The sequence below is a fragment of the Struthio camelus genome, chromosome 4, assembly GCF_040807025.1.
Source record: "Struthio camelus isolate bStrCam1 chromosome 4, bStrCam1.hap1, whole genome shotgun sequence".
Classification (NCBI taxonomy): Eukaryota; Metazoa; Chordata; class Aves; order Struthioniformes; family Struthionidae; genus Struthio; species Struthio camelus.
The window spans coordinates 33,711,212-33,736,319 of NC_090945.1; the positions used below are offsets into that span (position 1 = coordinate 33,711,212).

At 40.4% G+C, this 25,108-nt stretch overlaps 1 protein-coding gene across 10 annotated transcripts in view; it reads right to left on the reverse strand.

Moving 5' to 3' along the window:
- Positions 1-25,108, reverse strand: part of INPP4B (inositol polyphosphate-4-phosphatase type II B) — a 325,541-nt gene that overhangs the window by 204,343 nt on the left and 96,090 nt on the right. For all 10 annotated transcript variants that reach the window (XM_068942137.1, XM_068942132.1, XM_009689286.2 and 7 more), the window contains exons 3-4: positions 11,078-11,162; positions 43-264 (exon numbers count right to left, since the gene is read on the reverse strand). In XM_068942137.1, coding sequence (XP_068798238.1) covers positions 43-264; positions 11,078-11,162 — 307 coding nt within the window. The remainder of the gene's footprint in view (positions 1-42; positions 265-11,077; positions 11,163-25,108) is intronic.

Sequence of the window (25,108 nt, forward strand, 5' to 3'; positions counted from 1 at the left end):
ATTTTTACTGTACTGCACAATAACAAGAGTACATGCACTTACTTGTAAACTGTGGTTCTCCTAGACTGTTTACTTGTGATGAAGGGACAAACTGCCGTGCTTCATCTGACGCTCTCTCTTTGATTTCCATGATCAACCTCCGGAGCTGCTGAATTTTATTCCGTAAGCCTTCCGAGTTTGCTTCTCCAAGCGCCACAGCCCAAGATTCACAATCTGGCTTTGATGTAGCTTCAAGGTAAAGATCTGGTTCTCCACTCTGAAACTCTGCACACAGAAAACATTAACACGCTTTTTAGGAACTCACATACAAAGGGGGGATCATGACAAGACTGATGCCACATACAACTAAAATTCATCATACATCTATTTCTTTGGTTGCAAAACTGGGCACCGTGTCTATGCCTTGAATCAACCCCCTGTACTTTTACGTTCAGTGCAGCACTAAGCCTATGCTACAGAGTTGTTCCAAAAGTAATAAGTGTATTGCAAACCTAGGTGGCAGAATCGCACCAAAATGGGAAATTCCTTTTTAGTACAGATTGTGCAGCTTAGCAGGTAGCTATCAGAACTGCTAACTTAAACAAGAATTTGATTTAGCAGGGGCTGCAGACATGCTTCTGACTGAGAGACAGTGGGATTCACCAAAATGAATGTGTCCATCATTTCTTCTATTAGCTCTGCCCTTTATGCTCAGCCTCTCATTCATCCTTGCCAGAATACTGCTCATCAATACGTGGAGATAATTTAGTATGACACAGCTCCTCCATGAACACCAACCAGGTTGTGCATGGGAGCTTCTGACCTCATTACTATTGCTATCCATAGCTCTTTAGCTGTTCTGTCTAACAAAAGCCTAATTGGCTCAATGACCAAATTCTCTAAGAAGGAAAAAAAAAAAAAAAAAAAAGTAGTTGAGGCTCCTAAGAAAATACAGGTAGTAGAAAGGGTCAGTCGCTAGAATTAGCATGGGGCGAGTAGGGGGAAGAAAAAAACCCATGCCAACACACTTTTAGGCATTTAAAATTCTGTGGTACAGACAGCTTCACAGGGTTGCAAAATTAGGGTGACGTTTAGTGTGATAAACACAACGAAGAACAAACTGAGAAAGAAAGAAAAAATTGATGATTCTTTGAAAGAAGTTACTGATTTATTTAGAACCATCAAACTCCCTAAACATCTGTATTCTATTAATAAAGGTGTGAAATATTTGGTTGGACATCTAAATCATTTTGACCCTAAAAAAGTTGTAGATCATCTTACTGGATAAAATAGAATGCTTAAGTGCTTTCATATTTACTTTAAAAATCCAAGTAACAAAAAAAAGTTTTCTCAATAGAAAGTGAATTTAAATTCCCTTTTCCTGGCTTGAGTATCTAACCTTGGGCACTTATCCACATATGTTATTCTAAACTGGTTTGCCCTTCATAAAATGAGCATCTGTCACTTACAATTAACAGTGCTTTTATTGTTATGGGGGACAAAAGAGCCAAACTTCAAGTCTGGAAGTCTCCTAAAACTGTGTTGGCACAGATCCCAGCAGAGGTGGGACACAGTTCTCTATCTGGGGTGGATCTAAGGAAATCCAAACACAGCTGCAGCTGCTGGTACCAATTCTGACCAAGATTTCACAGAGCAGCTGGGCTCTAGAATTGGCGAGGAACGAGGGGAAGGAGAGCAGAAAGTGGGGAAACGTCCTTCTGACTTCACACGTCATTTATGAAGTGCTAATATGGATTCAAACTCTTGCCTCTGACCCTGGCTCAGTTTGGAAAAGAAGGTATGGTGACAAGAATATTCGAAATCTAAGGGAGCTGCAGATGTTCATCAGATCCTTATTTATACACAAAAAAAGGTATTTATCTTGTGGGACCAAAACTGAACAAACTGACCCTTATTGTTTGTGATCGATTAATTTACAGTCGTAGAAATTTTAGTTATAAATTCTCATGTGATCAACAACTGCAGCTGAGCCATGGGGGCAGTAAACTTCAAGAGGACTTGTAATTAAAAGACTTGATAACTTTTAATGCTTCAATAAGAGCTGCAACAGCACATTTGTCTGCTCCCTTCTGCCACTGATCCTGATTCAGAATTTTGCATATATTTTATCATATTTTAGAACTACCCATAGAAAAAGACAAAGGAAAAAAAAAAGGAGAGCATGCAGTCAGCCAACATTAAGCATCAGAAATAACTATCGAAAATGGATTAAATGTTTATATACATGCAAGACCCCATACAAAATTAATTCCATCTTCAGAAGCACACAGAATTTTAACAGAAGCAGTTTGGATATCCAAGATACCTTTGCTAAGGAAAGGCTGTGAGAAAAACAAACCAAGATCTCACAACCAAAAGGCAAAAGGCAAATTTATCAAAACATTTTTTTCTTTTTGCTCTTTATTTTTAAATGTAAACAGGAACAGTGATCCTGCCTTGAAATAGTCTACCGCTAGCTAGATTAAAAAAAACATCTGCTTCAGGAGGAAATCAATGTTTTGCATTTGAAACCATGCTATTTATATTTACCTCTTAGCTGTGGAAATCAGGCCGTCAAGCACAAAAAGCATACTGAATCAGTTAGTATGCATGGAGCCAGAAATGGATAGTGAAATGCAGTAGGAGTGGGCATAATTCAGTGTGTTCTCGTCTAACAGGTGCCAGTATTGAGATGTGGAAATTCATTCTAAACTATCAGTTCAAAACACTATAGTGTGCTATATTGAGATATTTGGAGTACTCAGACAAGTGACTTGAAAATTCCAAAAAGCATCTGAAAATATCTGGAAAATATTCATCACTCCAAACGTAAAAAGGTTTTATTCTGCAGATTGAACAGTTGGTTAAGTTATGTATTTCACATACTGTTTCAATGCATGCAGCGTTTACACACAATGAATTCACATACTAAAAGAAATACGAATTCTGTGTTAACCATTTTCAGCATGGAATCTTGCAGTATAAGTATGGGTTATAGCAAAGTTGCACAATGGCAAAAGTATCTGTGGCAATAAAGGAGCACCATTTTATTTATAGAACAATCATCTTCACTTTCCTCTCTCAAACTGGTCATGTTGACTATTACTTTAACTCATACATAAATAATAAACCTATCATGCTCAGATACTTGATTTTGAGTTTCAGTACAAAGACAAAACTTAGCTGAGACAAGTCTTCCTGAAAATAAAAGTGTGTATTGACCAAACCTTAGATGCAATGAAGCCCTCAAAAGAGTAGTGGGCCTATCAGCAGAATTATATTTTTATTGAAATGTCCTAAACATGGAAGTATTTCATAAGTGAGCAAAAAAACTCCATATTTTACAATTAAGGAGTTACTCCATTAAATACAAGTACCTAGGCATCTTGTATTTTGCCGTGCTATTGCTGACATGAGCTAGCATAAACTTTGGACAAAATTCTGGCCTTTTGAAAACATTTCCTATTGACTTCAATGAGATCAGTTGTTCTTCGCCCAGTACGCATTCCTAGTTTGAATGTTAGGACACAATCTTTGACTAAGAGAACATGTAAGTTTTAAGAACATAAAATACTACTAAGAGAATTTTCCATCTACTTGGAAACCTACAACAGCAGAGCAGTAATTTTAAACTCTGTATTCGACATCCTCTGTGATGCCGGATGTTCAAGTTCAGTGGCATAAGCCCAAGAAAGAATCCTTCCTCCATGCAATAAAACACAATGGTTTTCCCTCAGAGCTCAATGTTTTACCTCAGCAAAACAAAAGAATAACCCTTCAAAACAAATGTTTAACTTACTAACACTAAGGTCAAAGCAAAATGTTATGCAATTCTATATTTATCTTTCTTTCTTCTTGAACTGTGAAAGGTCTATATAGATACAGAAGTCAATCCAGGACCTTCCAATAGCTTCTATAAACTCAAAAAAACAGAAACAAAGGGGCAGATTTTGAGGTCAGATACTAGGATATTGATGTCACCTACAGCAACCTAGTAGTGTGCACCTTGACAGGTGATTTGCACATATTTAATCGAAATCACAATCTAACTCAGGATTATAGAAAGCTTTGTCCTCAACTTTTCCCAAGATATCCGTTCAGTTCCTGGAACTTAACAAGAGTGCTTAAAAGCAAGAGTATTGCTACTACACCAGATATGTTACTACCAGAGCAAATCTAAAAAGGCATGAAAATACCTGTACTCTTCATATTTGCCGTTACAGAGACTCCATTTACTGAGAGAATCACACACTGGTCCACAATTGCAATAACCAACCAGATATCCAAGCACTTCTCACCATCTCTGCACTGTTAGATTGAGCTGAGCTGTCCAACTGGAAAAAAACATCCCAACTACCAACCTCAGGGGAGAGGAGAGGGGAAAAAAAGAGAGACAGATAGACAAAAAAAATATTAATTCTAGCGCATGGAGTGGTCTCTAAAGGTTAGCACTGATCCTTTGGTAACACAGTGGAAGCAAGTGAGCAGTGAGGCCCCGTTAGCGAAGTCTCTGGGAACACTTTCTGCCCTTGCTCTATAGCAGGTGGATGCAGTGCCTTGGACTACATGGACTCATACCCACTTGATCAGGAGCTCTGCTATACATACATTTTTAAGGACAGCTTTGCAGCTCAGAAACTGCCCAGCTTCCACAGCGTAATACCACATTCAGCTAACTTCCCTCAGCCTTGTCCAAAAAGTGCACAGGAACAGAGACGTTTCTCACAGTGCCAGTACGGAGAGCTAACATGGTCCAGTGGCTGCACTGCCTCAAGCACCTTCTTAAAGGCAGCTATCCCACTAACCAGTGTTTAGCTTCCCTTTCAAACCGGGCTGCCCACCTTACTTGCCCAGTAAGGTGGACAAGTACCAGAGACTGCCAGTACCTTCCAGTACCAGAGACTGCCACTGGGGGCAAGGGCTGAGGAAGCAGACACCGGGAGAACTAGCGTGCCTGCTTATAACGTCTTCCGGATTAGCACTGACTAGGATTACGTTATCCTGATTAGCATTTCACTCGCCAGCAATTCTTTTGACAGAAGCTTGACCTCAGACTTCTCCCCACAGAAGCTGGCGTATGAACTTACAGTCCCGCAGGACTTCTGCGGCTCAAATACAGAATTCACAACACCCCTGCTCAGGCAGAACCGCTGTCAAGTACAGAAACAGCACAACACGGAGATACCCCCGGAGGCACTGGACAGCCTTTCCCACTGTAACCCAGCTATCTGAAGCACACAAATGTCTCTTGGTGTTTGTGCTATCACCTTCAAATAACTGATCTTTTTTCCAAGGATCTTGTAATAAACACTTTTATTTTCTACCCCAATTTAATGGTAACAGCTGTCTCTCTTCTCTACAACTAATTTTTAATAACTGAAATATCAAAGAGGAACATCCCAAAGAAATTTTAAGCAAGAAATTTGTTTTAATTTTTAAATACATACCTAATCGTAACTTTAAAAACTTTTTTTTTTTTTTTTTTTTTTTTTTTTTTTACACACAAACTCTTGTGTTGTGTCTGGATGGAGGGCAGGAGAAGGGAAACATTATTTGGTTTTAAAGCTTTTTCCCTTTAGTACTAACTAACTTTTTCCTTAACAAAGCTTTATTGCTTTATTTTTACTAGACATGTAAAAGTGACAGGAAGACTGATAAGCTGTGTCAGACATTTGGTTTCCTTTATTTTCATTAATGAGAGTTATCAGCATAAAATCATGCTGAATAGAGTAAGAAAAGAAAATCATTGGCAGTATTTAAATAAAAACACGTGCAAAGCATGTGCTCAATGGCCGTGATTGCAAGCGACAACCACTCCTTTCCTAGATGATCGCTCTTTCCCCCCCCGCCATGCCAATATATGAAGTAAGAGAGTTCAAAACAGTTAAAGGTTTTCTCTCCCTTTTCACGTTTACTAGCAAGCAATATTTCCGAATTGCTACCTCAGCAGTGGAAAATGGTTGGGAATATCAATGAGGCGCTGTCACTCCAAAACACAAAGCACCATCACAGCTAACCACCATATGCTGTAACAAAAGTAGAATGAAAGCTTTGATACGTAAATTATATCCGCAGGATATTTCTAATACAGACATCAGAGGCTTTTAATTCACAAAGCTGACTGAATTCTATATGCTGATACATTTCATGTTCAAATTAGTAGTGATGAAATCATCCCATGGTTACTGATGATGCTGTGCTAGTCTTCCTTTGAAAGTTAAATTTTCAGTCAAAGATAAAGAATTTAATTAATTTTTTTTTTTTAATCTTCAGTGTCTTTTTTTTTTTTTTTTTTTTTTGCAATGCTAGAATGAACTTAAATGGAGATTATAATGCCAACTTATGTAAGTCCCAAAGAGCCGGAGGTATCTGAAATGAATATAGCATGATACATATCTTTGTTTCCTCAGGTTGATTACTGCAGCATAATACTTCATTTCTTTTAATATGAGCAGGCTGTCACGCATGCCAGGTTCCTTCTTCCTTTTCATTAAACAAATACCACACCTAAGCTGGAAGCCAGGCAGACCACACAAATACTTAAACACAACAATACCTCAAGAGTCAAACACCAAACAAAAAAAGGAAAAAAAAAAAGAAACTGAACAGAAATACCGCAGCATTCACTGAAAGTACCAACTGCAGCCTTTGCAAAACAGTAGATTGCTTTTTCAAAAGTGAAGAGCATCACACCCCTGGCAGGACTATTGCCTACCGAAAAAGGCAGGATTCAGAGATCTTGATTCTCTATTTAGCTCTACGTGAGCAACCTCAGTGTATGGCTCTATTTTTCCACCTCTAAAACAGGGAATGATACTGTCCCACCTTTCCCAACTGCTGCTATTGGGGGGTGGGGTGGAGGGAAGAAGATGGGGGGGGGGGGGAACCACCTTCCAAAGTATGTGGCTTACATACTACTACAAATGGCAAAAGGGAATGCTTGCCTTCTTATGGGTATTCCTACATGTAGGCCTTCTGCCTGGTACCCTGTAATACAGTCTAGCTGACTAGGACCTTGCACCAAAAGCTTTGCTGCCTTCCTCTGCTCCCTGCGGTTCTCCCCATGCATTATCAGCCTTGCCTGGATGTCAGAGCTCTCATTTTCCTAATTCTCACCAAGAGACCACACACAATAATACATTTAACAGACTTAAAGGAATTTCTTATCTCCAAGCGCAAGAGCTGAAAAACAGAAGAGAATTACAGATCCAAAGAATGAGGTCCCTGAACACAGACTCTCGAGTCTGATCTGATTTCATGTCATTGCCCGAGTTCTGGGTTCGTTCCCAGTCTGTGCTGTCCACGCAATACCACGTGGAGCCAAGGAGACCTGAGTTAGTTCTTGACATATGTAACGTGAGACTGCGCAACACAAGGGTCAACTGCAGACTGTTCTCAGGAGAGTTTCAAACATCCGGCCACAGAGCTCTAGTCACCCTGCTCCAGAGAAACATAACAGTGACCGCAATCTGCCAACATTAACACAACTTTCTGTTCCTGGCTGCCCATCCTTTTGCAGTCCGTTCTTGCGTCTTCTTTTCCAACATTGACACCTCTCAAAGGGGAAAGAACATGCACACAAAAAAACACCTAGCAAAAAAACCGACACAAAGTAAACCACCTTTGAGAGGAGTTCCACAGTCCAGAGGCAACTGCTCTTTATCTGTAACAATATACATCAGTGCTTGCTTAGGCTAAGATGCCTGTCCCTACAGTACGAGCCGCAAGCTGAGGCACAGCCAGCGCTGCTTATTCAGTAGCGGAACCCGAGCTAAGGAAGTTAACACAGCGCATTGCTCAAGCATTTCCATGTGCTGTGGCAGTTTCCAAGTGTAAGATCTTATCAGACCAAATGGCTGAAATACTCTTTCTTCTCGCACCTTTCTGGATTTGGAAAGTGAATCATGCTCATAAGAACTGTCACATTCAGATTCATCCCAGCATCTGTCCTGCTCCATTAATAGCGAGTAGTGGACATAGTGGACAAAGGCATACAAGTAACCAGGCATACACAGAATGATATTTCCCCTAATAAATCTTTCCAATTGCCTTCAATGGACAGCTCAGAAGCTTCAAGTTAAACTGCTTTGGGACTACTGTGCTTAACAGCCACCTAAAGAATTGTCCCATATGAATGTCTGATCTCTCTTGCACTCCATGCATGATTTTAGCCTCCACAACATCCTGAGCCAATGAGCTCCACAGTATAATTAGATGCTGCATGAAAATTTCCTATTTTGCTCCATGTATGTGCCACTGTCCTTTATTATGTTCTCTTTCCAGATATCCCAGCTGTTCTCATTTTCCCACCGTTATTCACATTCCCTAGGACTCAGGCCACTGCTCAGAGAAAGATGGAGACCATCAGTCAAAAAGCTCCTTCTAAAGTCTCAAGCCCTGACCCACCAGAAGTGGTCTAGAGTTTGCTCTCTGCCCCTTCCCTGGCACACCACTGGTAAAATCTCACACCAACTCTGCCTCCTTTGCTTGGCACTTCTGTTCTGGCATAGCTGCTTTTGGGCTACCTCAGATGCAACTTGACTAAGTGGACCAGTAAGCCCTTTCCTGCTTCTGCCTAAATCCTTTAAAGCTCTAAATACACATTTTAGGGCTATTTTGGGCCAACAGTCATTCTGGATACATTCTAGGTATGACGTGGCTGTTTTTCATTATAGAAGTCTTCAGTTACAGAGTTTTCTCTTTTTAGTTTTCACATTGTTTCTTTTTTCTTTTGTCCTCTGAATTTTGCTCTTTCCTATAGCATATGAAGTATTATTTCCACTTCTTGCAGTATTTTATCCTCACTCTGCGCACTGTATGTTATCTTCATTCCTCTTCAGTTTTGTTCTTATCCGTCACAGTAGTCTGGCTTGCTTTCTCTTCTCCCGTCCAACAATTCTTCTGCCAACCTCTTGTCCTTGTTCTCCAGCAAAGGAAACTTGCCAAGTTTGAAATTCACTTATCTTCTTGTGCGTCTCTTCTGCTGTACTCCTTTGGTCACCCTCCAGGTACTCTCCATCATCTTGTCAGGTCTGCACAGCTCAAGTTCTCTGCTGTTTTCTCCTTTTGCCTTTCATATGTTTTTAACTGTTCCTCCGAACTCCATCGTTATCTCCAGCTACATTACTATCTGCAGACCTTTTAGGATGTCTGTCTCTCCGGTAACAATTCCTGTTCCAAATCATGCAAGTGTTTTTTTTTTTTTCCCTCCAGAAGCATTATAGTCCCTTTCTCACAAGCAGCCTGAAACACTTACTCAGTAGTCATTGTTGTCTCTGTTGCCAGCTTTTGGACTTAAAATCCACCAATCTCACTGCCACACAAGCTGCCCTGTTCGCAGGCTTCAAAGCTAGTTGAGAGAATCCTGTCAGCTACTACAACTGAATCCTTGGAATAGCAGCATTACGTTCACGCACTATAAAAGAGTACCAGAAGGGAACTGGCGCGACTGTATTATAACACCACCACCACCTCATAAAGCCAATAATCACAGTTAATGAATTAGAATCAAGGAGTACATAATTAGAGAAGACTTGCAATTCAGGAGTCAAAGTAATTATCTAGCTACTATATTGTTAGGTGAAGGATGCTTCCAAATCGAGAGAGAAGCCCTTTTTGATGCAATGCCTCAACCTTATGCACAAGGCATGAGATTTAATTCCACTACTGAAGATGCAGGATTTATTGGGAGGAACAGCTCAAGACCCAGAAAAGGACAAAACCCACAGCAAATAACTTTTCAGTCAGTGCCTCCTCAAATGCAACCAGTGAGAATCACTTCAGCAGGTGACAGCAAAAAGTCAACATAATTAACATAGCATTTTTCTTGAAATGGACTGGTGATTTTGGTGGAAACTAAGACGGTAGGAACTGCTAACAACTGTAGCTAAACCTGCCTATCAAGCCCACACACAGCACAAATTTTTCCCCCCACAGGTAGCATTGCTAACTTCCCAAAACTGCTCTCAAACTAGTCTCGTGCTTCTCCTGAGAATTGACTCAGACAGCGCTTAACTACCGCATGTGGTTTATGCGTGACCAAACTTAGACAGATATCCCCCAAGAATAAAGACCAAAACATGCATTTCATGTAACGCGTGCTATTTGTATTTTACGTTTTGACCCAAGATACCTGGAAATGAGGTATTTATGAATGAATCTGTCTGCATCATCAGGCAGACATTTTACTGCGTGCCCTGAAATGGTTAACGCTGTAGAAAACAAGTACTTGGCACAACGGGAAGGGGGGAAAAAACAACAACAACAACTACACGACACCACACACTTGATTTAGATTCAGTTAAGCAAAACTGATCATTCCCTCCCCCCCCCCCCCCCCCAAAAAAAAAACCTCTGGGGCAATAAAAGCTAACTGAAAACGCCAACTGATCAGAGGACTATAAAACTCAGCCATGGTATCAGACAGACTAAACCATAAACAACTTCTAATAAAACAATGGCTAGTTGAGTTCCTGCAGAGGAACTGGTCGCCGGCGTTTTCTACAAATGAAAATCTTTCCACTAAAATAATGATTTCAATTTCTATGAAATAATTAATATTTTTTCTAACGCTAACAATCTGTGAATGAAGAGTTGATAGGAGGTTACAACATAAAGAACAAAAAATAATCACCTAAAAAAAACCCTGAACACAAGCCCCCTCAAAACACATAGATACACAAAGAGACACCCCCCCAAACCAACCCTGCAGCCCCCCCCCCCAAAAAAAACCCCCTTCATTTAATAGGAAGGTTGACAATTATTAATCATTCAATAAAAACGTGAAATGGCTATGCATCAATATGAAACCCATAAGTACATCATACCTAATAAACACAATCATCGAACATACTTATCAGAAGAGGACACGACTTTCATTTGATTTTAGAAAAAGAGGGCTTTTATCACTTTCTTTTCAGGAATGAACACAAAGATGAGCAGGATATAGAGGCAGGCATCTTTAACAGACAACAGTTTAGCTAAAAAAGTGTTTAATAAACTGTTTAACAAAGTTTCAAAGTCTGGGATTTTGCTGCTTTTGTTTGTTTGACAGGAATAAAACATTCATGTTGAACACACTAAGCTGTGTCTTACTTACTGAGGACTATTGAAACATCTGTTTTATTCCTGAACTCCACAACCCAGCACCGCTCCAGGATTACCACTTCAGAGGCTTCAGAAGTCTGCAAGAGATAAAGATGACAAAACGTTAGGATTTGGAGCCTGACTGGGAAGTCCGTCTGTTAGTCTGCTCACAGCCAATGCAGCCTACAGACAGAAAGGCACCAAAGCAGAAGAGCCACTAGGCAGATGGATACCAGCATACTTTAATTACTGCTCTGTGCCATCCTGCTCCAGCTCAGTGAACTATAACAGGAATAAACTGTTGAAAAAGCGTATATAGGAAACTAAGAAAAAAGAAGCCAAGAGGTTTTTTTTTCCCCTCCATATTATAAGTATTCAAAGTTTAGATGCCAGCTTGATTTCTAAACAACTCAGGCAAGCCCATCACGTTCCAATTGCTATATCGACTAATAACATTGAATCAAAAGTTGATCTCTATTCAAAGAGTAGGATGTTCAAAGAGTTTCAAGCGAGCAAAGTAAATAACCTAAAATACACAGACTTTGAAATAGGCATTTCTACTAAACTTTCCTTTAAAAGGATTTTTTTTTTTTTTTTTAAATCATCACTGCAAACTCTGAATGTTGTGTCTGGCTATGCAATTCAAATAACATGAGGCGGTATGGACCCATTGCAGAGTGCAACATGACACAAGCTACCAGTATCGTTCCTTTCGTGAATGCTTGGCAGAGAAGACACAGACTCTCCTTTTAGCCTAATAAATGCGACTCATGTTTCAGAAGAGTGAAGCTATCAATCACTCCCTCACAATTAATCTCTTGTTTCCTTGAAACTTTTATCATCCATTTTTTTTATCCCAAACATCTGGTGACAAATAACTACAGGAACAGCCTCCCATACACTTCCTCCCTGGGATCCACGCAGGGTGCCGCAGAGCCCGCTCTCCGTTTCCGTGAGCTTCTGGAAAGCCTCATCTAAATTTTTCCTTTAGTGTTCCTTCCTCAGGTGCTTCTTTATTTCCAAAACCTTGAGCCTCACTTCCACATACCTGGCACTTCACCAATGACTACGTTTTTTGTTTGTTTTTAAAGTCTGCATCTTTAACAGCTGCTTCACATACCTAAGGCTTGTCTGCTTCCTGCGGTTTAGAGAGGCCTGTTATTTGGCCAGCCACAACTGGGCACAAATCTTTGCCAACAGCTTCCAGTTTGTCTGTAATGGAAGACTCGATCCTGCATCTTCTCACAAAAGGAACCTTTGCTTACTTAACAGCACCTTGGTCTTTCATGAGCAAGAAAGTAAGAGAAAATTTAAAAGAATAAGTTCTAATGTTCAGAGTACGTGTTTTTGACTGAAGAAAAACAAACAGGAACCGTTTCAGAAAGTCTTGCAAGGATTTCCTCAAAAAAGTCTACTTTTATTCCTCCCCTCACCCCCCATGAGTCCTCCATTTTATTACATAAATATTCCAAATATAACATTCAGGTTGATCTGAAAGAGAAGTATTGTTTTATGGTCTGGAAAAAGCAGCTCACAAATCATTTAAAAAGAAAAAAGATGAAATTATTGAAAAGTAGGATAGTGAGTTTTGGGAGGGACCTAGCAAGTGCCCTGTTGGGAGTTTATTTATTTATCAAACCCAGCAAAGCGAGGATGCATGATAACCCAGACGTGATTCTCAGGTGATATCAAATGAGGCATTCTTAAGAGGTTCCTAAAAGGGAAAGAAAGATACAGAAAGATTTTTATCTTTTTCTTATATTTCTTTATGAGAAATAGGGAAAGTCAGCTTGAGAAAATGGGCAATAATACTTCAAAAAACAAACAACAACAAAGGCAGAGAGACTAACTAGGAAGAGCTCTTCAACAGCAATAATGCCAATGACTATTTTAACTCTTCAGATTTTGAGGCAAGATGTTAACACCTACACCATGGTCTCCCAGAAAACCCTCATTTGAAGATGTAGATAACGCAGGCAGATTCCTTGAACAGACGACAGCCTTTCAGAAAAGGCAAGAACAAAACAAGGTTTTTATTTCAGAAGTTAAAAGAGGTCTGAGATAATTTAACACTCAACTGGAAGTACAGGAAATCCTTAATGGTGAAACACAGTCTTCTGTGAGGAAGCGTGCTTTTTTTTTTTTTTTTTTTTTGGCTAAAGTGGCAGTCCATACTAGGGAATGAAGAATGGGATTTTCCTTCACAAACACACCCCAGAGAGTTTTTATTATATAATGATAACACCAACACAGATTAAGAGGCACAGTAGCCCAGCAAAGCTAACAGTATGCCTATGCTACCAAAGCTAATATCAGCTCCGCAACTCCGGGAAGAGGCAATTAAGAAAGCAGAAGAGGCAGCATGGAATACAACAGAAGGGGAGATGAGTTTTAGCTAGCAAACAACTAATCAGAAGGAGCAGAAGAGATCCTAACTGAAATCTCTGGTTGGCTCCCCACATCCAGCCCCCCCTCCCCCCAAAAAAACAAGTGTGTTTTCTGTTTCAGAGGATACTCGGGCTATATTTTATCCCCTTCCTTCAACATAGCAGTTTTTACTTGGCTACTTCCACTCTCACATGCAAACTCCATCACTTTTCGGAATGCAGAAAAGCAATTGCTGCTTTCTGCAAACCCAACCAAAGGTTTCAGCAAAGAGGAGAAGAGGTAGCACATATGCACTGCTGTGCACTATTAGTGCAAATATTCTTAGAAATAAAAAAAAAAAAAATACATTGCCACTTTTGACCAACAGCAAGCCCATAGAATGAGCTTTACAAACTAAGAAAAAGAGATGAAAGAACAGTTGTAGCACCTCATTAGGTAAGTCACCAACATGATGCTCTTCAGGAGTTTAATCAATTAATGGTGAACTCAAGGAACTCTGACCAGAACAATAAAATGAGGTGCTTGGAGCTTTCCACTTTGCTCTCAACAACAATGTTATTTGTGTGGCCAATGCACATTTTAACCAAGTGGCTTATGAAATGCTATTTCTGGTTTGATTTCTGATTTGAGTGAATTAAACCAGGTGAAATTTCAGGTGAAAAGTGATCACAACAGATGCAAGACACTGGAAAAAGAGGCCTCTAACTCGCAATCTGGACTAACCTTTTCAGCACTGCTGACACAGTTCATTCAAGAGGCAGGTTCATGAGAGATATGAGCACAAGGGGGCAGCTTACGCTGACACTGTTGTAGTGGGAGAAATTTTTTTTATAGATAGAAGAAGTTTGCTGCAAATAAAAAACAACTCTGCAACAGAGTTAGGGGTTTGTGAATCGTGCTAAATAGGAGATTCTAGATATGGTTTCTTTTCAGATATGCAGTTTAATTCAAACTCAGTAAAGCCATCTCAGCCAAACAAAAAGGTTATTTTCGTCAGTATCAGCTTGATTTCAAAGATGCCGAGTGCTACAAACTGATTTTGTATTAACAGATTTATTTCTTAATATATTTGCTTGAAATGATTTCTTTGCTGCAATGACTGCCTATGCAAGACAGCAGAAGAACAGGAAGGAGCTGGTGTTTTTCTCGAGAGAAACAGAGTAGGAAAAGGTCGATTTCAACACTACCTTAGGCTCTTCTATTGCCACTTTGCGCACGCACGTCAAGCTGAGCATCCAAGGAAACAATTTCAGAAACTCATCATCCAAGAAAGAGTTGTGCAGTAGCATAGAAATCAATGCTAGCAAGACTGTTTTTAGCCCTTCAAGCTTTTCTGGTGCTTCTAGCTTGCAGCTAGAGATCAGCACTGCTTTTCTGTTCAGGGCCTTTTCAGGCATAGGCCTTCTCTTTAGGCATGTAAGTTCAACAACGGAAGTAATGTTCATGCCCTGGCAACCAGAGCTGTCCTTGTTCCTGCTCTCTCTCTCTCTCTCTCTCTGTTTTTCCCTTCTACTCGCTCTCTGCGGAACATGCTTTCCTGTATGGGAAACATGCTACCATCACTTCACACCCGATCTTTGTCCAGATCAATATACTGGCATTCCAACTACTAAGGAATGAAAAATTCAGCAGAACAGTGTATCTTAATATAATTACATACAATTATACATACAATTTTAAAATTAAGCGTCTTCCATTATAAAATATTTTCTTCAGAAAGGAGAGAGTACATAAAAGTTAAGTGCGAACTCTAACACCATTTACGTGAACATGTAAAAATAATTCACACAGGAACCCTCTACGTGGTAGCCTCAAGACTCCCAGTTCCTACAGTACTACAATTGACCATCTTTATGGGCAAAAGCAGAAGCTCAAGAACTCGTCTCCACTGAGGTGCATTTCACAAGCACTTTAGGCTCAGCACTCTACTGGTGGAAACATCCCCAGAGAGTTAAACACGAAAGTTATTCCATCCAAAAGAGACTGATCCAGCCTCTGTCCAAAAAGCATTCAGTTAACTGGGACAACTTGGTCCCTTCTCATCTCTATGGAAGAATGCGTCCTCTGCAAACACTCATTACCCACAGGTGAAACAGCCAGACACGACAACTCCATAAGCCTAGCTTTTTCTCCACATCCTAGATCTGCACTAAATGGAAACCTGTCACTATATAAAGAGAAGTAGCTCCCAGTTGCACGGTTTTCAGGTAACTCAGGTATTTGGAAAGGCCAAGAACAAAGGGTCACGCTGCTTCGAGGCAGTGCAACACAGCTGCTAGGACTCAAAGCTTTATGTTTGCATTCTTGCATGAAAGGCATACATGGAAGGGAGACAAATTAGCACGTAGTTAGCAAAAGATAATTATCAAATAATTAACAAGAACTTGTATTCATGAACGTTTGTCTCAAAGCAGTGCAGACTGATGGTTCAGTTCGCGTACAGGAATACAAAGAGCAAAGCAGAAGGTTCAGGATATTTCCAGTTTTCTGCACTTTAAGATGGTGGGTGCTACACTACAAAAGCCTCTTCTGCAACAACTTACTTTGCTCCCTACACCAGTGGAAGTCCGAATGAAATAACACTGCAACTTCAAATGAATTTGTGTGCTTTTCTGAAATTCACAGTCAAGTACAATGTCTGATCAGAGGATATGCAGTTACTTTTTGTATGTGTGTATGTGGGAACAAGAAGGGAAACAAACCAAGAAAAAAGATGAAAGAGCATAACGCTGCCAGAATAGAAAACACATGGTGCTACAAAACATCTTACATGGCCCCTCCCACATCCTGGTGAAAAACGGAAGAGCTTCAGAATTCCTATTACTGAAGACTTTTCATCATTTAGATGAGCTATGCTCTATCTAGCGCACAAAAAGCTAATGAGAAATTTATTTGCAAATGAAATGACAAAATTGTAATCAAGGGACCTATTATGCATATCTGACAGAGATCAACTTTGTTTATCAGTATCTAAAGGCACCCAAAATTGTTCTCTTAAGTACATAATATGAGCTTATTTGGACCAAGAATTATTTCATTTTTCTAGGTTTCATGTTTATAAAAGGGTAACTTCTAATGACCTGGTTTTTATGCCCATAAATAGGATCAAAATCAGGCCTGCAGTAATATGTTACAATCCAACGTATTGTTCTTCACTATTAATAGTTCCAGAAATTTTTTTATGAACAGCTTATGGGATCAATCCGACCACTGCACATTTAGGCCTTGAACTATTTCATCATTCTTGGAAGATGGACAATGGCTACACATAGCAGAAAAAGTAGGAGGTTTTAAAAGACTGATTGGAAGAAGAAATTAAATGAATTATAAACCTAACCAAAACACCCTAGTAATACTGCTCAAATAGAAAAAGTCTAAAAATTAGAATTAGCAAAAAAACCCTGCCTTTCCATTCACTTTGCCAAATGATTTGCCAAGCTTTACTATCAGTAGGCAGCTGCAAATCCAAACTCACATCTCTACTATCAATCATATTGCCTTGAGCTTTAAATCAGGATAGTGGAGACCTTACCCTTTCTGCTGAACCCACGCCAAGAACTGTAATAAAAGATAGCAGACACCTGCTCACATGTTTTGGTATGAACAACTACTTACTTATATGTATATAACTACACACAACTTCTAACGTAAGGGAAGCTTAATGGTATTAAGCTGGCAACCATCATTCAAGTATCCAACTCTAGACTCGCAAGCAACCTAAAATATACATCACGTGGGAGAGAACCACTTACACAAGTTTTCTGATGAAGGAAAATAAAGCATTTTTGCAATTAGCAAGTGTATAAAGTGCAAACGCATCCTACAGCAGTGGGAGAGTCACACCCTAGCTCAAGTTACAACAGTAACAGTTTGGGGTCCTTTCTTAACTATCTGTACTAAATGCGTAAGCTGCATTGCACCTTGAATTTCTAACTATGCTATTGCAGATTCCAGCCGGCCATTTTTTTGGCCGTGGGGAAAAAAGACTTCAAAAACATTAAAGCACTAACAGAACCTTCTAAAAGGGGTAGAAGTGGTTTCTGCATTTTTGTAGATCAGCCTTGATGTACCACAACCAAAAAGAAAAAAGGTGTTTTGATGTGAAAGGGTTTTACAATAGAAGCTTTATTGGGGAGGATGGAGATGTCTACTGTTAGCCATATCCAGTAGAGAGCCAAAGTTAACATAGCTATAATCAGAAATACCATTCCAAGCAATTGTTAGAACAACAAGTAGAAAAGTAAGACTACAGCATTGTGGAAAAAGGAGAATAAACACTATATGAAGCAAAGACTCTTCTATTAAGATGGTTAAAGAACAAACAAAAAACCTCCACTGGTGGAAAAGAATTACCTACCAGGAACGCAAGGAGCACTACCCACTGAAGAATTTCACTATTTATTTTTTAAAAGCTTATTTTTGCAAGCTTGAAACAACTTCTTAAATAACGTAAGGAACTAGGATAACACCTACACCAGTTTATATACCATGTTTTTCCAATCAGTTATTATTTTCTGCCCTCATTTATGAATATTCCTATGGAAAAGAGAAGTTAAAGAAAAAAATTATGGAAAAGTGCAACACACATAAGTAACACACTGCTAAAACTGACACAACTTCAGTCCCACAGAAGTAACTCAAGAGATAATGTGAGGGAACAGAAAGTGAAAAAACTACCTCCAAAACACAAATGCAGAGAATTGGTTTTACTGCTTGCTCACTACTAAACAAAACACTAAGAGAACATTTTGCCTGAAAGGGGGTGGTAACAGCAGAAGTTTCTCAAACTCAGCTTGAGCCCACAGCATCTCCCCCTCAAGCTGTAAAGTCACCACTGCCTACCCGCTTTTCAGCTGTCTGCACACCTCGGTGGTCTCCTCCTTGGCTTCGCAGAGACCATTGTAAGATCTCCCACCGTGTCCAATGCCTTTGCTGGGAGCTGTAGAGGGAAAGCTGGGGCTGCGGGAAGCCTAGGAGGCCCACCATGGGGGCTCACAGTGATTTACAGGCAAAGCACCTCCCTCCTTTCCAGGAAGGGGAGCAAGCTGAAGCCAAGCACCTGCTCCCTGCTGGGGACTCCGGCCGCTTCCAGCTGCCCTGGCACCTGCGGGAGCCCGGCTCACCTGGAGGAGCCTCACCGCCCCCGGGGCTGCTCCCTTCCCAGCAAGGGCTGCAAGCCAGCAAGCTGGCGCGATGGCCCAGCAAAAGGTCCGAAAGCCCTGTGTGATGGCACGAACGACCGAGGGTTAATCACACTAGCTCTAACGCCATTAGCGGCAAAGTTGTAACAGCATTAAAAATGAAACAAGCTGCACAACCTGTCCACTGTCTATGACCCTACGTTTTCACAAATTTGCCAGTTTTGGCAAATAAGCTCGCTAGACTGACACTAGCTCAGTAACGTATGCAAGTGCTCAAGTCATGCTTTTGAGTGCACTATAAACATTGCCACCTACATTTGCTATTTCAGTGTTAGTGCAGGGAAGCTTAATCACCCTGCAGTTCAAACAAAGCTTACACATACAAATCAAAAGCAGGCAACAAGATCTATCGGGGTATTTCCATTCACAAATAGAGAGGCTTTTTAAAAAAAGTCTTAAAAACGGGCAGGTACAATTCATTTCTACAGCAATAACGCCCTTACTCAAAAGGGCAAAAATACACCGTTGTAATTCCGACAAGGACAAGTGCCAGCACGACATAAGGAAGCACATAACTCGCAGAATTCAACACGCCCGTTTAAACGGCGGTGGGCAGTATTCAACATAGCACTTCAGCAGCCTGAAATCTCCTGCGATAGTCTGTGTTTTTCTGCCCCGTTCCTTGCCACGTTTTGGCTCTTCCAGGGAAGCCTGTGAGCCTCGCTGCGCGACGGGGAGGCGCGTGCCAGCCCGGCTTCCGCCGAGGCGCTGCGCTACGGCGGGCAGGCGGGCAACTGGTAGCGCAACCACCTTTACAAGCTGTGAGCTCGCCGAAAGCTACTCGGTCATCGTTTTCCAAAAGCGCCCTTCCCACTGTGATTAATCCATCATGTAATGCCGCTAGATACCAACTTCACGCTGACAATATAATGCTGCTAATCTGCATTCGCTCTGGAAAGCGTTGTTGACTTATAACGTCACTGAACAAATCTTGCAGAACAGACAAGCGCTGTTAATAGACTATTACCTTTAACAAATCTGAATACTTAACCAAAAGTAATTTTCTTTTCATTTTTGAACTGCATTAGTAGTAATAATAATAATGTACAAACACATTCTCTTAATTCACACCCCATATTCCCTCATTTTATTATACACAAGCATAATTAAAAAGGAAAATTAAACTGCTCCTACATTTTACACACAGCTTGAAACAATCTCAAATTACCCTTCCTACCTAAAAGGTAATTATATAGAGTTCAGACAAATTAGTTAAGTTGTTCAAAGTTGCATTTTGGTGCAGGATTCCAGTGCCGTACAATACATACCTCGGGTAACACGCTTTTAAAATGTTTCCCCCCCCACCCGTTTGTTTTCCACTTTTTGGCTGCCTTTTAAATAACAAAAGAAAAACCAACCTACATTTAAACCTCTGGCCCCATTCCCTATTTACTATCTTTTACTTCAAAAACAGCTTCAAATAAGAATTAAATACTAACTGCATTATTTTACAATAAGGTGTTGACAGCTTAATTACAGCTCCCAGCAGTTTCAGCAGTAACAGGGACGAGAGGAAGGCACCGTACCAAACAGCATTGCTGCAAGCACTGCACCTTTGTACCCGCTGCACCACAGCGAAGGATGTTTCTTTCCAACTCCCGCTATTTCATTCCAAGTCTCATGATTTCTGGCATTCTCCTTAAAATAAAAGCTTGTGATATTGTGGCTTCAGGAGGAATGTCAGCTGGAAATTTAAGTGTCAGCCTTCATGCAGGAGAGAGGAAAAGAAAAGGATGTGGGGGAAGAACTCTAAGGATTCACAACCACACAGTTTCCAAAATGTATTGCTCCTTTTGATGTTTTTTTAAAAACACATGCACGATTTTAAGGCAAATTCCTAATTTTTCAGGGTTATAACTTCGACTCTCGAGTTCTGTAATACTGCACTTGTCAAAGAGACGACGAGACGACTAAGACTTGCCTGCTGAAGGTAACTTGAGTCACAAGAGCCCACATCTCTCCCATTAAAAAAAAAAAAAAAGACTAAACAGCTGATGAAATGAATTACCCTTTTCCTGCAGGAAATCCAAGAAATGAGAGGGGGACGGGAAGGCCACCAGCCACTCCTCGGGGACAAATTCTCTGCATAGTTCATTGCACCTCACTGAAGCAGGGAGGTACATATACTTCTGCAGGGTACAAACTAGCTTGCAAAGATATTTGAGAAGAATGTAATTTTATTTTTCACTAAAGAAAAAAAAAGATTTTACTGAGGCATCGGGGAAACAGAGATATTTTACTAGTTCTGGTACAGTTGACTGTAACAGGAGATGAGGAGTTTCTCTTGGTACTTAAGATACATGGAATAAGTTTCCTAACTTTACAAGTAGAAAATATCAAATTCATTGGTAGCCACTCTATCATAATAGACTATATCTGTAGGTAACAATTCCAGCTCTGAGTAGAGCAAACAAACAACAACAAAGTCAGACAGACAGACATATTCATTGCTTCATTGCACACCTTATATGAGAACAAAAGTCCAACCTGAACAGCTTAACAAGCTTTATTTGGTCATTTCTATTTCAGTTTCAATTTCAACCCAAGCAATATTTTGCTGACAAGATGTGGTCAGGAACAATGTCATTTTTAACCCTACGACAGTTCTGGCTATTTGACTTTACTGTGTGACAAAGTGCAAAAATGGAGAACATTTCAAGCATGAGTAGCCAGGCTCAGAGCCTGTAAAGGGGCCTTTACATGCCTCAGGCACGTAAAGGGGACATCCACACAAACCCGCTCTTTCTCTGACAAAGCTCACAGAGCAGGATTTAAGCCAACTCTGACTGCCAAAGGACTAAAGCACCCCAGATGACCAACCCTCTGTTGTCACGATATTCCCCTCGGTATGGAGGCACAAGCACGTGACACAGGATTCCCAGTGCAAGGGCAGCAAGGGACTGCTGGCATGGGAGGAGTAGGCAACACAGAGTCCCTGTTGTAACGAGAGAAAAACAGCAAATAAAACCAAAAAACCCAGACAGCTCAGTCCTGAGCGCATTTCAGCACGAGGGTAAAAGGAAGTGCACAAAACCCTAGGAGGGACGCAGACAACTGGGAACAAGGGTACCCTGTCCCCAGGTGCGAGCACAGCTGTGCAGCCCCTGCAACCGGGGGGCAAGGCAAGAAGCACGCTCTCTAGGTCGCGCCAAGAGCCATGCCATTACGCCCGTGCTGAAATTAATTTAGCTATGACAGGGTCTAGAACAGACTCCTAGCAAGCAGGAACAGTTTTTGCTAGCAGTGCCTGAAACAAAACATGGAAGAGCAGTAAAGGGAGTTTGTGGGCAAGGAAGAGAGGAAAGAGGGGAGTGCATGCCAGGTAAGATACGTGCAGCCCACAGTCATACCAATCGCCCCGACTCCCTAGCAGTTCCAGCCCCAATTAGCATAGTGTAAAGTTTCGATGCTTTTGAACCTGCTTGCTGAAAAGACAGAGGACACTTGCCACCGAATCAAAGCAGGAAGGGGAGAAAATTGCCCTCAGTGTCTGACCAATGCATCCTGGCGTGAAGAAACGCAGAGGTTGCGGGGCGCCAGGGTCCCTCTCGGCTCTCCTGGGAAGAGCCCGTTTTCAGCTCGGGGAAACCTGCACAACGCTCTACACAAGTTCATGAAAAAGGGACATTGTGGACCGTGTCAACTGCAAAGATCAGCTTCTCACATCTCAGCTAGCTTGTATTTTGCTAGTAGGTTTGAAACTTTTTTTACAATTCAGATGTTTAATTCTAACTTAATCCCAAAACAGCTTACTATCTGGCAGGAAGCTTTACAACAAAAGATGACCCAAACAGATAGACAAAACAAAACAAAAAAGCACCAAAGGAAATGGGGAAGGGGGGATGGAGGGGAATGGGAAACACGTACTTGAAGTAATTTTATTTGGTACCTATCCCCCCTTGCAAAGCAATCATCCCTCAATTGCTGTAATTTAATTATTCATTTCCTAGTTCATTCTGAAAAAGTGCTTTCATGACACTTCAATACCCGCTCCTAATTCTGAATTTTGGTCACATGAAGGACAGAGATATAATGAACTCTCTCCAGCCATTCTTACCTGTGTCACTTCACTGTTCTTGTGAAACATGGACCTTAAATAAGAACATTTTGTCATAATTCACATTTCAAGATTCAGGCCAAGACTGCTCCTTCTGCCAGTCTTTGACAGTCATAATACATCAAGACAAAAATAAACCATCTAGAACTTTATGAGGACATAACACTGTAAGTGGCTCCAGCTGTCACCAGCTCTAATGAAAGCTTTGTGCTTTTAGAAAACGTGTCACCAATGCACATAGATAAACAGACCTTCCTGTTGAATTAAGCAACTGGTAACAACTTATCTTTATTACCGGAGATAAATAAGGGATTAGTGTTTTCTTTTCCCATCAGAAAACCAAACTGCAAAAATCCAATCAAAATAACCATATACTCTAAAACATCTATTTATAAACCATTACAGTTGGGTCCACATTTGTTTGATTTTTTAACATTGTAGCAATCTTAGTTTAGACAATTTCATGACTTCCATGACTACTAAGATTTTACTGTTTCATGCAGAAGCTTTCAGCATTGCAAATGATTGAACTACCAGCAGTGCTGCACACACCGTTTCCTGGGTCTCTAAAGAGAACACTTTAACGTTTCATAATGCAATAAACTGAATTTATGGAAAAACATTATTTCAAGCAGTGTAATATGATGCCACCACCTAGCTTAGTCAATATATTGACTTAGCAGCCTCTTTACCATTACATTAATTATGTCATAGCTACTGGCTACTGTAAGTGTGAATGAAGGGGCCAGCAAAAACCCCTCACCTCTGGTTTAAGAGGTCCTGACCACAGATTTGCCCAAAAAAAGGATCATGGTAATGCTGCACATTCTGGTATGTTTGAGCCCATGCATACTTGACGTAAAATGATATGCACTATTTCCAAGAGAACAGCTGTATCAGACCAAAGGTCCATTATTCTGCAAACAAGGGCCATAGGCAGGTGCCCAGGGAAGAAGAACAGCGCAATCACATACAGTACACTCAGCCTCCAACTGTTTTCACATCAGGGTTGGTTGGTTTGTTTGTTTTTTTTTTTAAATCTAGATTTGTTCCACTCACTAACCCTAAATGATGCTTCTCTGTCCTGAAAGCACCCAGTCTCTTTTCAAATCCACATCTGCTTGCTTTTTGGCCACAACCGATCATTCAGTTGTCCATCTGATATTTTCATGCAACTACCAATTTTTATAGATCTCATTCCTCAAAGCCTGTTGTTTCTAAAGGAAATTTTGATCATTTTTCCTCAAGTGAACCACCTGACATCTATCCATGCCAAATTTCATCTGCCACTTTATTGCCCAGTGACTTAAAAATCTAAGTTCATCCTAAAACTACCCATACCTGGCCCCGATCCTAACTCTCCAGTAACTCAGCAGCATCAGTAAACTTTCTCACCTCACTGCTCTACCTTTCTTTCTTCATCGTTTATACACGCGTGACAGTACAAGTCTCAACGCACAGCCTTGCTGACGCGCTTTGCTGCAACAACTGGCCAAGAAGTCACAGCTTCTAATCCCAACCTTTTACGCAACTAGTCACCCATGCCAGCCTTCCCCTACTCCTTTCCAATGTAGTAGTCCACATTGTTTGTATTAGAAGGTGAAAAAGATTACATTCAACAAAGGGTTTAAGTGTATATAAATCAATATATTTACTTATATAATCATTTCTCATGCATCCTTGAAAGTGAAAGATTTTTTCAGGGATCATACAGATTATTCCTTGATTTAAACGGTACACAGAAACTGCATATAGTTATTCAAATATATTTAAAACATGAACATCTTGAATGACAGCACAAACACTGCAGCAAAAACAAGTTATTTGAAAACCTTTCAAGTTCAGACAAAAAATAAGATTTAAATCAATTTCACTGCTTTACTTTTTAGGAGTAGTATGTTGTTCGAATTACCTTTGCAGAGAAATACGCTTTATTCAAGTTTTAGTGTCATGATCCACAGAACTCCAAGATGGACTCAAGCCTTTAACCTCTGAAATACCTTTCTGTCCAGTCCCTTCCTTTCAGTGCCAGCACCATGTATTCCCCTGAAGGCTTTCCCAAAGTCAAAAGCAATCCAAAATTCACTATATGCTACCAACTTTTCCCCTAACCTTAGAATAAAAGCCTGAAATAAAATCAATTGCAAAAATGAAGCAACTTGACTATTTTGAATTACAAACCATAACTGGCAATATATCCAGCGTACATATTACAACAATAACTCCTGTTCCTCTGATTCCTTGGACCGCCTAGAGTGATGTTAGCTTTTATTTTGAAGTCACACTAGGATTTTCTGCCCAAGCTTTAATCTCTCTGCGCAGTATTTTTGGAAGAAGCAACCAGAATACTATTCAAGATGCTCAAGACTCAGAGTGCTAAAAGATGGCTGTTGTGCGA